Source organism: Oryx dammah, unplaced genomic scaffold (assembly GCF_014754425.2).
Source record: "Oryx dammah isolate SB20612 unplaced genomic scaffold, SCBI_Odam_1.1 HiC_scaffold_26, whole genome shotgun sequence".
NCBI lineage: Eukaryota > Metazoa > Chordata > Mammalia > Artiodactyla > Bovidae > Oryx > Oryx dammah.
In genome coordinates, this window is record NW_024070210.1 from 80,068,995 (window position 1) to 80,084,523 (window position 15,529).

At 49.1% G+C, this 15,529-nt stretch overlaps 3 protein-coding genes across 7 annotated transcripts; 1 reads left to right on the forward strand and 2 right to left on the reverse strand.

Moving 5' to 3' along the window:
- Positions 1–12: 12 nt before the first annotated feature.
- TSSK4 (testis specific serine kinase 4) lies at positions 13–8,995 on the forward strand. 3 transcript variants are annotated; one of them, XM_040227340.1, is made up of 5 exons: positions 13–706; positions 4,940–5,405; positions 7,325–7,539; positions 7,930–8,311; positions 8,730–8,995. In XM_040227340.1, exons 2-5 carry the CDS (start codon positions 5,367–5,369, stop codon positions 8,910–8,912), a joined length of 819 nt encoding a protein of 272 aa, XP_040083274.1. In that variant the 5' UTR covers positions 13–706; positions 4,940–5,366; the 3' UTR covers positions 8,913–8,995. The 3 variants fall into 3 exon arrangements, with proteins under 3 accessions (XP_040083274.1, XP_040083275.1, XP_040083276.1); XM_040227341.1 differs by lacking the exon at positions 13–706 and having other exon boundaries at positions 4,051–5,405; XM_040227342.1 differs by lacking the exons at positions 13–706; positions 4,940–5,405 and adding an exon at positions 6,023–7,001.
- Positions 8,996–9,899: 904 nt separating this feature from the next.
- On the reverse strand, positions 9,900–13,866 carry CHMP4A (charged multivesicular body protein 4A). The gene is made up of 6 exons (XM_040227343.1): positions 13,326–13,866; positions 11,865–12,014; positions 11,598–11,775; positions 10,938–11,052; positions 10,643–10,778; positions 9,900–10,222 (listed from the first exon to the last, which is right to left on the reverse strand). The coding sequence occupies exons 1-6, from the start codon at positions 13,354–13,356 to the stop codon at positions 10,164–10,166; spliced, it is 669 nt and encodes a 222-aa protein (XP_040083277.1). The 5' UTR covers positions 13,357–13,866; the 3' UTR covers positions 9,900–10,163.
- Positions 9,910–15,337, reverse strand: LOC120853473 (magnesium-dependent phosphatase 1). Of its 3 annotated transcripts, none has more exons than XR_005718784.1 (11): positions 15,200–15,337; positions 15,020–15,080; positions 14,838–14,948; positions 14,404–14,511; positions 14,221–14,306; positions 13,905–14,049; positions 11,865–12,014; positions 11,598–11,775; positions 10,938–11,052; positions 10,643–10,778; positions 9,910–10,222 (listed from the first exon to the last, which is right to left on the reverse strand). XR_005718784.1 is itself a non-coding variant. In XM_040227344.1 (6 exons), exons 1-6 carry the CDS (start codon positions 15,234–15,236, stop codon positions 13,958–13,960), a joined length of 495 nt encoding a protein of 164 aa, XP_040083278.1. In that variant the 5' UTR covers positions 15,237–15,337; the 3' UTR covers positions 13,904–13,957. The 3 variants fall into 3 exon arrangements, 1 of the variants encoding a protein (XP_040083278.1); XR_005718783.1 differs by having other exon boundaries at positions 14,211–14,306; positions 15,200–15,332; XM_040227344.1 differs by lacking the exons at positions 9,910–10,222; positions 10,643–10,778; positions 10,938–11,052; positions 11,598–11,775; positions 11,865–12,014 and having other exon boundaries at positions 13,904–14,049.
- Between the last annotated feature and the right edge of the window lie 192 nt (positions 15,338–15,529).

Genomic DNA, 15,529 nt, shown 5'->3' on the forward strand with positions numbered 1-15,529 from the left:
GGGACACGTCAATCTTACCCTTTCCGCCTTCGCCCGCGGGGACCTCAGCCCCACGGAAAACTCCTTTGCTGGAGCTTGGAGCGAGCCACGCCCCCCGGCTGAAGCCGCTGCTGCGCTGTCCTGTTTCCCGCGGAGGGGTTGCGGTTGAGACCTCGCTACGAGGACACAAACACCTTTTTTTGGATAAGAATCGCCGACAGTCCAGTCCCCTCTCCTCAGGAATTTTGGGGTTGGACGCCTAAGAGCAGTGCCCGCCGCGCGCACCGAGTGACCGTCCGGATCCCGGGGGCAGCTAGCCCACGCCTAGTGGATGCCCGAAGCGTTTGCCGGCTGAACCAACGGGACTTGCCGCCGAGTGCTCAGGCCGAGTCCCGAGAGGCGGTTCAAGGTTCCCACCGAGGACGAGGATGAGGCTTTGGGCGTTGCTGTGCTAGGACAGCGAGGACACAGCCCGTACAACGGCCCTAGAGTCGGATCTCACCTCACGGCTGCTCTGCCAACAGTCATAAATGGTCTCTTGCCAAAAACCAAATACGTAAATAAAAGTATCTTCCCGAGGCTGTACTGGAGGCCTCCTTGACTGTATAGTGACCGTCCTGTGTCCGACGATAGGCAGGCCTGGGCCAGGTCTGGTGCAGAGGCGGGCAAAGAGATCGGGTTTTTTACCCCGTGAGTTGGGCAGCCTGACGCTTATTATTAATTGCAGGTAAAGCATCTTAACATGCTTTGATCGCTGTTTTTATTTTTATTTACCTGTGTGTATGTGTGTGTTGTAGTTTAGTCGCTCAGTCGTGTATGACTCTTTGCGAACCCATGGACTGCAGCACACTAGGCTTCCCTGTCCTTAACCGTCTACCGCAGCTTACTCAAACTCATGTCCATTGAGTCAGTGATGCCATCCAACCATCTCATCCTCTGTCGGCCCCTTCTCCTCCTGCCTTCAGTCTTTCCCAGCATCAGTCAGCCCTTCTCATCAAGTGGCCAAAGTACTGGAGCTTCAGCTTCAGCATCAGTCCTTCCAATGAGGTATCAGGATTGATATCCCTCAGGATTGACTGGTTTGATCTCCTTGCAATCCAAGGGACTCTGAAGAGTCTTCTCCAACACCACAGTTCAAAAGCATCAATTCTTCGGCGCTCAGCCTTCTTTATGTCCAACTCTCACATCCATACATGACTACTAGAAAAACCATAGCTTTGACTAGACGGGCCTTTGTTGGCAAACTAATGTCTCTGCTTTTGAATATGCTATCTAGGTTGGTCATAACTTTTCTTCCAAGGAGCAGCATCTTTTAATTTCATGGCTGCAGACACAATCTGCAGTGATTTTGGAGCCCAAGAAAATAAAGTCTGTCACTGTTCCATTGTTTCCCCATCTATTTGCCATGAAGTGATGGGACTGGATGCCAAGATCTTAGTTTTTTGAATGTTGAGTTTTAAGCCAGCTTTTTCATTCTCTTCTTTCACCTTCATCAAGAGGCTCTTTAGTTCCTTTTCGCTTTCTGCCATAAGGGTGGTGTCATCTACATATCTGAGGTTATTGATATTTCTCCCGACAATCTTGATTCCAGCTTGAGTTTCATCCAGCCCGGCATTTCGCATGAAGTACTCTGCATATAAGGTAAATAAGCAGGGTGACAATATACAGTCTTGATGTACTCCTTTCCCAGTTTGGAACCAGTTTGTTGTTCCATGTCCAATTCTAACTGTTGCTTCTGACCTACATACAGTCTTCTCAGGAGGCAGGTAAGGTGGTCTGGTATTCCCATCTCTTGAAGAATTTTCCACAGTGTGTTGTGATCCACACAGTCAAAGGCTTTAGAGTAGTCAATGAAGCAAGAAGTAGATGTTCTTCTGGAATTCTCTTGCTTTTTCTATGATCCAGCAGATGTTGGCAATTTGATCTCTGGTTCCTCTGCCTTTTCTAAATTCAGCTTGAACATCTGGAAGTTCTTGGTATGTGTTTGAGCATCTTTTAATTTTGTATTGCAGATTATTCTAGAAAAGTTTATTCTGTCAAGGGATCTGTTATTAGGGAAGTTACTATGGAGATCGGACCTAGGGTCGGTGACTATTTTTGGCCACTTGGGAACAACTTAAGGTTCCTTTTACTCGAGTAAAGAAAGTGGAAAGTGTTAAGTGACTTCTGGCTTGAGAAGTCCTTCATTTACTTCCTCCCTCCCTGCAGGAGGAGGTGAGGTTCCAGGATGTAGGGGCTGAGATTTTTAGACAGTGAGTTTTGTAATTAGAAAAGTAACTTAAAAAAAAAAAAAAAGAAAAGAAAAGTAACTTAGAGTGGCTTTGGAATAATCTTTTACGTGACAACCCCCTGGTCTCTAAACCTGGGCCTCTTTCACAGTTAACAGTCACTCCCTCCTCCCCCCCAATAAGATCAGTGCCACCAGGATTCCTCTGCTTTTCTCTCGAGTATCTTCCAAATTGCTTTCTGTCCTGCCTTGGTGCTGGCCCTATCCCCTCAACTAAGTTGACAGCCACCTTGCTTCTCTCTTGGTCATCTCTCCCCTTGTATCTATTTTCCACACTGTTGCTGCAAGTTTTTTTTCTTTTTTTAATCTTAAAGATGTCCTATTTCCGGCAACAGTGATTCTTTTAAAAAAAAAATTAATATGATTTTTAAAGCTTTCCATTTAGTTATTACAGAATATTGTCTGTATTCCCCATGTTGTACATCCTTGAGTGCATCTTACACGCAGTAATTTGTGTCTCCCCTTCCCCCACCCCTATATTGTCCCTCTCTCCCTCCTCACTGGTAACCACTAGTTTGTTTTTTTAATCTGTGAGTCTGCTTATTTTTGTTAAGTTCACTAGTTTAGGACTTCCTTGGCAGTCCAGTGGTTGAGACTCCTTGCTTCCAATGCCCGGAACATGGTTGGGGAACTAGGATCCCACATGCCTAGAAGTGTGACCAAAAAAAAAGTAAATTCACTAGTTTGCAACAACGGTTCTTAAATCTCTATGCATCAGGTTCAGCTAGAAACTTATAAACAGAGATACCTGGGTCCCCTCCCAAATCAGGATCTTGGGGAGGACATTACTGGGCATCAGTATTTTTTAACAAGCTCTGATTTTGATGCATACCAAAACTTAACCATAAGTACATAGGACAGAGCAAAAAAAAAAAAAAAAAACAACAACAAAACACGTGGCATATTAGGCCTCTCAGACCTGGATCTAAATTACTTCTCCAGGTACATTCCCCTCTGGAACCTTATCCTGTATTTAAATTGAAATCTTGAATGTCTTATTTTCTCAGGCCTGCAAGCTTCATATAGTTCCTTCTGCCTATACTGTTCAATCCACCATTCCCTGCTTAACTTTCTTTTGAACAGTACAAATGCCACCTTCTTGCATCTCCTTTCAGACTTTGTTTATAGAACTTTATCTCACTGTACTATTTTGTTAACTTTTTATCTGTCGGTCTCCCTTACTAATTGCTAACTCCTCACAGGGGGATTATAATTTATCCATTTTGGTATCCTTAGCAAAGGATAAATCCTTAGCAAGCACAACCTAGCAGTGTTTTTGTATACAGTAGGCAACTTAATGGAAACAGTGACAGACTTTATTATCTTGGGCTCCCAAATCACTACAGACGGTGACTGCAGCCATGAAATTAAAAGATGCTTGCTCCTTGGAAGAAAAGCTATGACAAACCTAGATAGCCTATTAAAAAGCAGAGGCATTACTTTGCCAACAAAGGTCCATCTAGTCAAAGCTGTGGTTTTCCAGTAGTCATGTATGGATGTGAGAGTTGGACCATAAAGAAAGCTGAGCACCAAGAATAGATTCTTTTGAACTGTGGTGTTGGAGAAGACTCTTGAGAGTCCCTCAGACAGCAAGGAGATCAAACCAATGAATCCTAAAGGAAATCCGTCCTGAATATTCTTTGGAAGGACTGATGCTGAAGCTGAAGCTCCAATTCTTTGGCCACCTGATGTGAAAAGCTGACTCATTAGAAGAGACCCTGATGCTCGGAAAGATTGAAGGTGGGAGGAGAAGGGGACGACAGAGGATGAGATGGTTGGATGGCATCACCGACTCAATGCACATGAGTTTGAGCAAGCTCTGGGAGTTGGTGATGGACAGGGAAGCCTGGAGTGCTGCAGTCATGGGGTAGCAGAGAGTCAGACGTGACTGAGCGCCTGAGGCAGCTTAATACACATTCCTTGCATTAACTGATTTACCTGCTGTACATGATAATAGCAGAGGTGCCACCAAGCTGCCTGTCCAGGGGAGCGGAAGACTGGCGGGGCTGGGTGAGCCTCCTTACCGTGGTGTGTCCTGGACAGCTGCTCATGTTGATAGACTAAGGATGTAGATCTAACTCCAACAGGACTTTCAGCCACCCTGCCAGCAGGATTGTCAATAAACGAGAATTTACCAGTAGCCTATGGCATAATCTGTTGAAAGTTTTGTTTTGGAGGATGGAAGATAAAAGAAATTCGATTCTTCCCTTGTGTGTGTTATTCCTTGTGTGCCATCCCCCCGCCCCACCATCTTAAACCCAGATAACCTCTCTTCCTCTATCTTTCCCACCAGACTCGTTTCATTTCACAGAGACCTGCAACCCCTCCCCCTGCCCTTTGACCTTTTACTCGCTTGTTTTCCTAACCCACACAACTTGGGTCTTTAGTCACCTTCTTGCCTGAGTTCTTGATTATCTCCCATTATCCTTTCACTGCAGCTGCAAGTGAAATCTTAATCTTGGGTCAGTTTGTCTGTTAATGTTCAAGCACCAATATCCAGGATGCTAAAAGAATCAACACTACACTGTGTTAGGATTGTGTCCATAAGCTGGGTTTTCCGATCCCAGTGGGACCGTCAGTGCTGCCCGGTGTTCATTTTCCCAGTCAGCTCTCTCCCATTCTCCACAAGCCTTTCTTCTCAGATCTTTGACTTCATACCCCTTCTCTCATCAGCTGACCTTCCTTACAGCCTAGCGGGAGATGCAAGCAAGAAAAATAACAGGCACTACATTAGAGAAAGTATTGGAGCCGTGGGAGCACTCAGGAGGGAGGGACATCTGATTTGGACCTGAGCAGTCAGTAAAGGCTTCCTTAAAACAGCACATCGGCTAAGCCCTGAAGAGAGTCACAGTCTGCCAGAACAGAGGGAACAACCAAGGAGAAGCAGTTGTTTGGCTGGAGCATTGCATGTATGTTACAACAGAAAACGAGAGGTAAGTGGGGTCAAATTTGAAGTCACATAAAAGAATTTCGAGTTGATCCTAAGGAGAATGGGGAGGCACTGAATTGTGGGAACAAAATCAGATTTATTCCCTGGATTTCAGGGTGAGCACAACGAGGGGAGAGGAGCAGAAGGCTTGCTGGAGTCATCAGTGAAGAAATGAGGGGTCTTGATGAGATCCTTAGGAAGGATGTAAAGGTCAGAGGAAATAAGGCTTGAACATTTCTATTAGGAATAGAGGGAGAAATAAGGTTCTGTTACAGGGATGGATGGTGGGAGAGGCTCCAGTGAATCCTGGGGAATGGCTGGCTGGATGTAAGGAAAACTGGAGTCCAGGATCATGGAAGGCAAGATAAGTGTGCATTTCAAGGTTAAGAGGCATCTCCAGCCTCACCCCATACATCCGAGTGATCCTTGTACCTGTCTTTATTCATATAGAAGTACGGAAGTGATTTTTTTTTATTTTGGCGCCTAGGCCTCAATTGGTCATGCAGCTTCTGATTTTTCTTTTTTTTAACTTGGAATTCAGTGCAAACTATGTGAGGCAACTTGAGCTAGTCTACTGAATAATGACATGATATGCATAGCTCAGCTGGTAAAGAATCCGCCGGCAATGCAGGAGACCCCAATTCAATTCCTGGGTCGGGGAGATCCCTGGAGAAGGGATAGGCTACCCACTCCAGTATTCTTGGGCTTCCCTCGTGGCTCGGCTGGTAAAAGAATCCACCTGCAATGTGGGAGACCTGGGTTTGGGTTGGGAAGATCCCCTGAAGGGACAGGCTACCCACTCCAGTATCCTGGCCTGGAGAATTCCATGGACTGTATAGTCCATGGGGTCACAAAGAGTAGGGCACGACTGAGCGACTTTCAGTTCACTTCACTTATGCAGAAACAAACCAGCCTAGCTGAGATGATGTCACCAGAAGAACTACCCAAGTGAGTCCAGCTCAATCTGTTAAAAAAGCCACCTCCACAAAAATAATATTTTAGATTCCTTAGAACATGCTTCTACAATACCTTACCATTCTCTGTGATATTCTCACACTCAGGTGTTTCTCATGCTGGATTGTAAACACTAGTAGCATAGGGTCTCTATTGGTCTGACTGGTAATTTTGTTCCAGGATGCCACACACTGCCTGGCACATAGCAGGAACTCAATAAACATGACTGGTTGAAAGGACCAGATCCATGAAATGAGTCTCACCAGATTACAAAGGGATAATTTCCAGCAATGAAACTGCATTTCCTCTCAAGCCTTGTGGCCAGTGGTGGATAGAAGGTGAATTATGATGTGTGCAGAACGTGGGACCTTGGGGAATTCCGTAACCAAGAGGAGAAAGAAGTAACAACAGCCAGTGTAGACAAAAATAACTGCTTCTCCCTTCTTCCCCTTCCAAGTTCCTAGTGGAGAGCTGAGCCCAGCATCCCAGACTTGTGTGACTGCACAGGCAAGCTTTTGGAGACTTTAACTTCACTTTGGTACCCTAGCCTACAGCAGCTTAAGGTGTTGGCTTTCTAGGCAGACAGGAGGCTTTTAAGTAGCAAAGCTCCCTGCACTCAACAAGCCCAACACCATGGGGAAGGGAGACGTGGAAGCACCACCCACCTCGGCCTACCGCTCTGTCATGGAGGAGTATGGTTATGAAGTGGGCAAAGTCATTGGCAATGGCTCCTATGGGACAGTGTATGAGGCTTACTACACAAAGCAGAAGGTCATGGTGGCTGTCAAGATCATCTCAAAGAAGAAGGCCTCTGAGGACTATCTTAACAAGTTCCTGCCCCGTGAGATACAGGTTGGAAAGGGGTCTAGAAGGGGGCACTGATACCAAGATACTTCATGGTTCTCAAAAAGGGTACGGTTAGGAGCGGGTGGAGCCAGAAACCAGTAAACCACAAGTGAATGACTCACTAGGCAGCTAGGAAAATTTAAGTTTCTTTCCACCTCACCTGCAGACCCTCCAAAAGTAAGAGTACAAAACGTAGGGTTTGTCCATAGGCCACCAGCCCTCTGGGGTTTGATTCTGTTGCAGAGTTCTAAAAAAGCCGCAGTGGGAGAGGAGGAGGGCTGGAGCACAGTTCCCTGCCTGGGTTTGATGGGTCCCTCTTCTGGAGCCAGGTGATGAAGGTCCTGCGGCACAAGTATCTCATCAACTTCTATCAGGCCATCGAGACCACGTCCCGGGTCTACATCATTCTGGAGCTGGCTCAGGGTGGTGACGTTCTTGAGTGGATCCAGCGCTACGGGGCCTGCTCTGAGCCCCTTGCTGGAAAGTGGTTCTCCCAGCTGACCCTGGGCATCGCCTACCTGCACAGCAAAGGCATCGTGCACCGGTGAGGGCGCTGCCACTCAGACTGGGGCCTTTGGGCTCCAGGGGGTTTTATGCACGTCTCCTACTTTCTGCCCCCTTTCCCTCACCCTCCCCTCCTTGATCTCCCTCCTGAGTATCTAGGCCCATTCATCCACTTTAATCGTCTCGTCAAGAACATATACTAAGTGCCCACTGTGAGCAGAGCACTTTATGAAGTGATGGTAAGCTCCCAGTAGTCCTTAGTAGCCATCCTCTCCCCTTTGGGTTCTGCTCAAAACTCCCTGGCTTTCCTTCCTCTCTGCCCTGTGTCCTCATATTGGCATCTCTCTCCCTTTGCCTGTCCTCATTTCTAGCCTCTGACCCCTGGCCCTTCAGCTCCCAGTCTAATACTAAGCCCTCTCCTGACCCCCAGCCTTTCTGCTGCTGGTAGGGACTTAAAGTTGGAGAACCTGCTGCTGGACAAGCGGGAGAATGTGAAGATATCGGACTTTGGCTTCGCCAAGATGGTGCCTTCTAACCAGTCTGTGCGGAATAGCCCTTCTTACCGCCAAGTGAATTGCTTCAGCCACCTCAGCCAGACCTACTGTGGCAGCTTTGCTTATGCTTGCCCGGAGATCTTGCTAGGCTTGCCCTACAACCCCTTCCTGTCTGACACCTGGAGCATGGGCGTCATCCTCTACACTCTGGTGGTCGCCCATCTACCCTTTGATGACACCAATCTCAAGAAGCTGCTGAAAGAGACTCAGAAGGAGGTCACTTTTCCACCTAACCATGCCGTCTCCCAGGAGTGCAAGGTGCTGGCTCCCCTACGAGGGCTGAAGCCTTGGGTGCCCCGTAGGGAGGGAATACCCAACCTAGACCTTCCGATCCAGGGGAAGGCTCCCCGCCACCAGGGCCATCTCACGCCCACTCTCTGCCCTGGAATGGCAGGGAGGGCCTAAAGGGCCAACCCCTGGGTTTGCACCTGGGTTGAGTGATAAGCAGGTTCTAGTCTCTATGTCTAGGCCATAAGGGGATTCTACAAGGATTCCCCTCAAGACATTGGCTTTCTGAGCAGACAGGAGGCTTTTAAGGGTAAAGTCAGGGCCATACTCCCTTTCACCAAAGTGGTGTGATGGGCTATCCTGCTTCTTCCTTAGGTCCAGCTGCTCATTGCCTGTGTGGCACAGTAGGGGGCCAGCTCAGCCAAGACCTCTCTCTCCCCTGCCCTAGAACCTGATCCTCCAGATGCTACGCCAAGCCACCAAGCGTGCCACCATCCTGGACATCATCAAGGATCCCTGGGTGCTGAAGTTCCAGCCTGAGCAACCCACCCATGAGATCAGGCTACTCGAGGCCATGTGCCAGCCCCCCAGCACCACTAATCGTCACCAGTCCTTGGAAATCAGTACCTGAAAGTGGCAGAGGGGGGAGGGGGGTTGAAAGAGGAGCAAAGCAGAAGGGTCTGGGGATAAAAATCTTTTATACCAAAAATAAATAAATCTCATTCTGTTTTAGTTTCATTAGCTGGAGTCACATTCTTTCCTCAGGGGACTCTTAGCAGGGACCAGTACTGAGGGTCAGAGGTAGATTTCTGCCCAGAGCCTGTAACCAGTCATCTTAACACCAGTTAAGTCTAGATTGTAATTTACAATGTAGCTCTTCTGTGGCTCTGAAGGTGGGCTGGGTGTGATGGGAGGAACACCTGCTTTGGAGACGCTTCACTATTCTGGCTGAGGACATGCTCGCTGCTGTGTATCTCCAGGCACTCCAAATGTTCAAGTAGTGGGGCAGAACTTGCTCTACCCTGGTTGCTCTGTTTGTCTATAGTCCAAAGGGACAGCGTTGTTCATTCTTTTAGAAACCAGTATCAGGAGGTGGGCAATATTTTGGTTCCTTGCTCCTCCAAATGCCACCTTAACCACCACTGAAACAGTCCCGGTAGTTACGGTCCCTCATTATTGTTCCTACACGTGGAAGTAACAGTTTCAAACCAAGCCTATTCACTGTGTGTTCTGGAGAAAGCAAACCTATTTGCTCTGTTATCTATGTATTTCTCCTATCTGTGAACGGGCTTAGTAAAAGGAATATGGGTAGTAAAATCATGCGGCTCTCTTTGCAGTGGCACAATTGGGTGAAAAGGGATGAGGGAAGACTTAGGGGCGGCTCCACATGATTCTGGGATAATACTAGATGGCAGTTTCCTTACCTTCAGCACTAGGCAACCCTAGGACAAACCAGCTTGAGAGATGGAACAATACCTGCCTGGAACACACCAGGTTAAGGTACTGGAAGCTCCATTTGTTCTACGCTACAGCTCCCCTTTCTCACTCTATCACTCATTTCTTAAAACAAAGCTCCAGGAACCAGGAGATGAGTTTCAGTGGTAGACAAGGCAGCATAAGCACTAGGGTTCCATCCGCCCAGTTTTATTGGGAATGAGGGCACTGTAATGCTATCCATGGGAGCCCAGTGGCTCTTCCCATACCAATCCTTCTTCATAGTTGAGCCAGGGAAGGGAGGGCCACAGACCCTTTTCTCAGGTAGGGTCATACCACCACCCTCAGCAGGACCTACCAACAAGGCCTTGTTTCCTTTAGCTCAGCATTTGGCACTTAAGGAAAAGAGAGCAACAGAGGCAACGTCAGGCTGACAAGCCCAGGCTCATCAGGACACCCACTCGGCCAGCTGCTTTAGTGCCGCTTCATCTTCATCCGCTTTGGGAGCTTTGGAGACAAGGACACCCAGAGAAAAGAAAACTGTTAAGGTCTCAGTAACTTCCAGCCATCCCCTCCCGTAACATTAGGAACCTGCTGAATGCTCTCTCCCAGCAAAGAATCTAAGGGTATGGTCTTACTTGCTGGGCTGCTGCTAATTCCCATAGCACCTTTGCGCAAATCAGGTGCTCATTTCTCCCAGCATTTGCATCCCTAAACCAGGATACATGGTTTGTGGAGTGAAGCACAGGCTGGATCTCAGTCCCCATGCCCCTTCAGCCAGGTACCCTTATGCAGTTAACAACCTATGCAACTGTAGCAGCAACCCTCTCTGCCTGGATCCTTTGAGGCAGGATGGATGAGGAGTAATTTTCTCCCTGCCTATCCCACCCTCTCAAGTCCTTGAGATGACAGAGGAGCCCTGGGTACCTGGCTCTGCAGGCAGATGTGTAGCGGGCACACTGGGCAGTGCGACCGGGGGCTCCTCCTCCTCGTCACCCACGTGTAACAACTCTCGGGCCAATTCCTCCTGCTCCAGCTCCTCTAGCTCCTCCAACAGCTCATCCTGGATGTGGAAGGACAAGGCCACTCAGAACAAAGGAAAATTCTGTTCCCAAAACCATACTTTTGGAGTTCCCCCCAAACCTGCCCCACAATTCTCTTGGGCATTCCTTCTGGCTGGTCCTGTGCCTTCAACATTCCCTGACCCCTCTAGCCCAGTCACCTCATCCACATCATCTCCAAAGCCCACAGGCCGAGAAATGGCATCTGAGATCTGCTGGGCCACCTCCTGTTGTTCTGTGATGTCAGCCATCAGTTCATCCACCTTGTCAATGTCCCTGAGAATAAGATACACAGCCCAGAAATCAGGTGACAATCCCCTTCACTTTTTAATCTCACATGAATGACGTCCCTCCTGCCTGTGGCTTCAGGCTGACAGATCCATGGCTACCAGGTAAAAGAGACCCCTGGAAAAGTATAAAGAGACAAACTTGGGCTGAGAAATGACATGAAGCCACAATGGGGAAGATTGGTTGCTCTCTCTGAAGGGTCTTAAAAAATGAGAAAAAACTGGGACTTCCCTGGTGGTTCAGTGGTTAAGATTCCATACTTCCACTGCTGGGGGCCCAGGTTCAATCCCTGGTTGGGGAACTAAGATCCCACAGTTGCTTGTCACAGCCAAAAAGGAAAATCATCTTTCCTCCCTAGAATGTCCCAGGCAGCAGAGATCACCTTGTAGTAAGCAAGAAGGCTGACAGAGATCTCCCCATCACAGGTGTCTCTACTCTCAGTTCACATCTGGAGAGGTTTTAAGATTCACAGCACAAAACCAAGCTACTCTCCCCAGTGCCTGGGTCCCCTCCTCCCCTCCCCCCATACCCACATGTCCTGGTAGGCCTTCTTCAAGCCTTGGGCAGCAAGCTCCATGGTACGAAGCACTTCCGCATTGGTCGTGGCATTCTCAATGGCCTCACGCTGAAACTCCAGGGTGGATAATGTCCCGTCGGTTTGTGCCAACTGCTGTTCCAACCTTTTCTTCCTCCGCAAAGCCTGTAGGGCAGCTGATCCAGCCCACACCCTGAACATCAGAGCCAGAAGCCCTTGCTTCCCCCTGGGCCCTCCCTGGTGGCACCTTTCCCTCCCCCATTACCTCTCTTGTTCTTGGTCCCATGCTTCTTGGCAGTTTGTAGCTCCTGTTCAATCTTCTGCTCCAGAAATTCCTGTTTCTTGATCAATATCTTCTCCGTCTCCTTCAGTTTCTGTATTGCCTCTTCAGGGGTTGGCCCCTTCTCCTTCTTTCCTGAAATCCAATGGAGCAGCCCACATTGTGTGAAGGAAGAATATTAGCCACTGATTGTGGAGTGCATGGTATGTGTCAGGCACTTAATAGTGTTGTTAATCCCCAAACGACTTTCTACAATGAAATGTACCAACTCCAGTTTACAAATGTGAAAACAGGCACAAAGAGGTTAACATTTTGATCTAAAATTACAACTGCTGTATAAGAGACTGCAAGGGAACTGAAATGTGACAGCATGAATTCCAAAGCTAGGATCCTTTTGCTATTCCTAGCTACATTTCAAGTCATTTCCAATCTTTTTTTTTTTTTTTTTCAAACAGACTTTTTTTTTTAGAACAGTTTTGGGTTTAAAGCAAACTGAGCAAGTGGAAGGTACAAAGACCATGTACCACCGGCACCCACACATGCATAACCTCCTCATTATCTCGTTCCCCACCAGAGTTCAATAACATTTTATAATCACTGTTCCACTTGTTATCCTAGAAGATACTCAAGGTCCTGACTCCACAGCATCAAATTGAACAGAGCATGGAGGCTAAAGAAAAAAATCTGATCTCAATTTTTCCCTTTATCTTCTGCACTTTTAACAGACTTATTAAAAAAAAAAAAAAGCTGAAGGCCTGAGCCTGCTTAAGATCCTTCCATACTCTCCACTGCCTACAGAATAAAATCCAAAAAAGGTTTTTTAACAAGATACACAGGGTCCTTCACACACACACACACACACACACACCCATACTCAGAGGTCAGAACTTTTCCCTAAATATACCACACTTTTACCTGCCTTTGTTTTGCACACAGTTACCTCTTCCTAGAGAACCTCAACCACCCTTCTACCCCCCCCCACCCCTCACCCCCCGCTTGGCATACTTCTAGACTCTGGATCACCATCTGCCACCCTGATTCTTCTGTGTGCCCCTGGCTTTCGGGAAAATCTCCATCACGGAGTTGCCACACCACACTGTAAATGCCAGATTTTGCCTGTCTCCCCCACCTCAGAGGAGCTCAAGAGGGCTAGCTTTCTTGGGAAGCACCAGTGTTTTGGAAAGGACTGGTTGCCAAGAAACTCGTCCCAAAAGCCTCAACAGTGGGAGCCAGCATAGTAGCCACGCCCTCCACTCTCGCCCCCTGCGGGGCCTCGGGCTCTTCCCTCCGAGGAAGGCAGCTGGAACCGCGCACGCTCTCAAGGTGGCGGTGCTGGCTCAGGAGAAGGCCGGGCTATAGGGGTTTTCCACACAGCGTCTACGGCTCTCCCCGCCTCCAGCCTCCTGCGGCCCGCACCTCCCGGGGACCAGTCTCTCCCGGGCTCACCCCTCCCGAACAGCCGGCCAAGCCCACTCATCGCGACCCTCGTCTCTCCCGCCTCCGCCCCACGGTATCCCGTGCGCTTCCGCCTCGCTCAGGGAAGGTGCCGTACGCATCACTCCGAGACCGGCCTCGGCCAATCCCTCTTTAGGGCACCGCGGCGACATCATCAACAGGCGCCAGTGAGACCACTGCTATCACGTGAGCCAACACACCAGCCCCAAACCCACGCGCTCCTCTCAAAGCGGCCGCTTCATTTCCCGCTGTATAAAAAGGCTGCCCCACTCCAACCCGCGAACAAACTCTTTGTTTCCTGGAAGGAAATGTGCAGGGTAATGCACCCTACAACTTGGGGCCAGTGGAAGAGTTTTTTTATGCCCTTGACAGAGCTCGGGAGAGGGGTGGGAATGGGGAGAGCACAAGATCACAGTAGGTTTGCCACAAGTTTATAAAGCAGCACCAGTGCCTCACATTCTGGTCTTTGCACCTCCGGATGGCCCACCCCAGGTGAAAACAGAAACAACCCACACAGGGTAAGATCTCTTCTGCCGCACACAAATAGACTTTAATAATTTACAAATGCACCTGAAAATGCCCTCCTGATTTCCTTTCAGTTCTGTGCCTCAAATGACTGGACCTCAGAGTCCAGCTTGGGCCTTTGTGAATGCATCTAATCCTTGAGTTAGGGTTTGAAGGCTCATTCCATGCTGGACATGAATGCAGGTAACACCTAGAAAGAAAAGAAGCAACATTTCATCAGGCCTTCAGGGCTCCCAGTTAGGACTCTCGCCTTTTTGGGCATCACCTGCATGCAGACTGTCCTGTACATACCTACCCAACCTTTCCCTCTTTGGAAGCCTTTCTCCTCATTCCCCAAATGGCTAGCCTCACCACTTAGTACCCAGTTTGCTGACATCGACGATGTTCCTCTTCTCATCATCAAAGAAGATCATCTGGGAGAAAGGAACTCCAGTCTTCCGCTGCAACCTGTGCAAGACAGGGTGGGCGTGAGCACGCTGGCTTCTTAGCCCCTCCAGTCTCCCTGGTCTTCTCTCTCCCTGCCTCACGACTTATCACTTCGTACCTCTCAAAGTGTGTGACTTTACTGCCTGGATAGATTTCCCGATGAACAAAGTATCTGACAAGGTCAAAGAGCTCCAGCAGCCGGTTGGCTCCTTCAACCTCACCTGTCCTGCAAAAAGGTATAGTAGATGGGGAGAGTGGAGGGCCAAGGCTTCAAGTGAAGTTATGTGTAACCAGGGGGAAATCAACTTCTCGTTTGTCCGGGATGGGCAAGCATCTTCCGTCCAGCTTCAATTCTATATCCTTCCTGTCTGACACGGGTACCACTGAGCCAATGTTTATTAAATTACAAAATGCACAGCCGAGGGTACAGTTCGAAAATGTACAAATACCTGCAAATTTGCACAGCCTAAATTTTTGCAGCCAAAGGGTTACATGGAAGTCTCCTCATGCACACATCTCTCAACATTAGACCGACTCAGGCCCTCTTCTTACCGTGAAGCGGCCGCAATGGGCACTCCCAGGCCCCGCAATCGTTCCAGGACCTCAGGCACCTCAGGGTACAGTTGGATGCTCTGGCCCCGCCTATCTCGTACAGTTCCATCACTGGAGAGGGCGAGAGTGCGCTCAGCTCCCGCGGAGCCCCGCCTGGCCCCAGGCCTCCCAGCCCTGCTCACCTGCTCTTGTGGAACGGGGGGTCTACGTGCGTGTCCACCCAGAACGGCCAGAGCGTGTAATCTGCGAGAGGAAGAAGGTGGGGGTGTCTCAGCCTGCGCGGGCGCAGGGCCACAAGAGCAGGTACTGGGGTTTGGAGAAATACTGTGCCTTACGAAACTTTCCCCAATCCGGTCCCTCACCTAGATCGAAGACTGCGAGTTTCGGGAGTCGCGCCATGACCCGTGCCCGCAGGCTGTGCGCACGGAGGCAGGCCTTGCTCTCACAGCTCAGTGGCCGCCAACGGCGACTAGAGCGTCGCCAAGCCGAGCTGGGAAGGTTGGTCCCAAGACCGCACAAGGGCGCCCTCTCGTGGTGGAGGAGGGGAAGGACCTCAGCAAAGTACCATCGCCGACAGCTCCCATGACCCTCAGGTCTCTGCAAGGTATCTTCCCTTGTTTCTCCACCCCACCTAGGCTCACCATATTCTACTGAACTAGAGGAGCCAAGGAAGGGAAGCCCTTTCTTCTAGT

What these genes read in the sequence shown, in the direction of transcription:
- TSSK4 (XM_040227342.1), top strand. Translation starts at nt 6,783, where the DNA reads ATGGGGAAGGGAGACGTGGAAGCACCACCCACCTCGGCCTACCGCTCT. An exon ending in TCCTGCCCCGTGAGATACAG is followed by an intron (nt 7,002 to 7,324) that starts GTTGGAAAGGGG and finishes TTCTGGAGCCAG; the next exon opens with GTGATGAAGGTCCTGCGGCA. An exon ending in AGCAAAGGCATCGTGCACCG is followed by an intron (nt 7,540 to 7,929) that starts GTGAGGGCGCTG and finishes CCTGACCCCCAG; the next exon opens with CCTTTCTGCTGCTGGTAGGG.
- CHMP4A (XM_040227343.1), bottom strand. Translation starts at nt 13,356, where the DNA reads ATGAGTGGGCTTGGCCGGCTGTTCGGGAGGG. An exon ending in TGGGACCAAGAACAAGAGAG is followed by an intron (nt 11,776 to 11,864) that starts GTAATGGGGGAG and finishes GGGCTGGATCAG; the next exon opens with CTGCCCTACAGGCTTTGCGG. An exon ending in AAGAAGGCCTACCAGGACAT is followed by an intron (nt 11,053 to 11,597) that starts GTGGGTATGGGG and finishes TCTTATTCTCAG; the next exon opens with GGACATTGACAAGGTGGATG.
- LOC120853473 (XM_040227344.1), bottom strand. Translation starts at nt 15,236, where the DNA reads ATGGCGCGACTCCCGAAACTCGCAGTCTTCGATCTAG. An exon ending in ACTCGCAGTCTTCGATCTAG is followed by an intron (nt 15,081 to 15,199) that starts GTGAGGGACCGG and finishes TTCCTCTCGCAG; the next exon opens with ATTACACGCTCTGGCCGTTC. An exon ending in CGTCGATGTCAGCAAACTGG is followed by an intron (nt 14,050 to 14,220) that starts GTACTAAGTGGT and finishes TTTTCTTTCTAG; the next exon opens with GTGTTACCTGCATTCATGTC.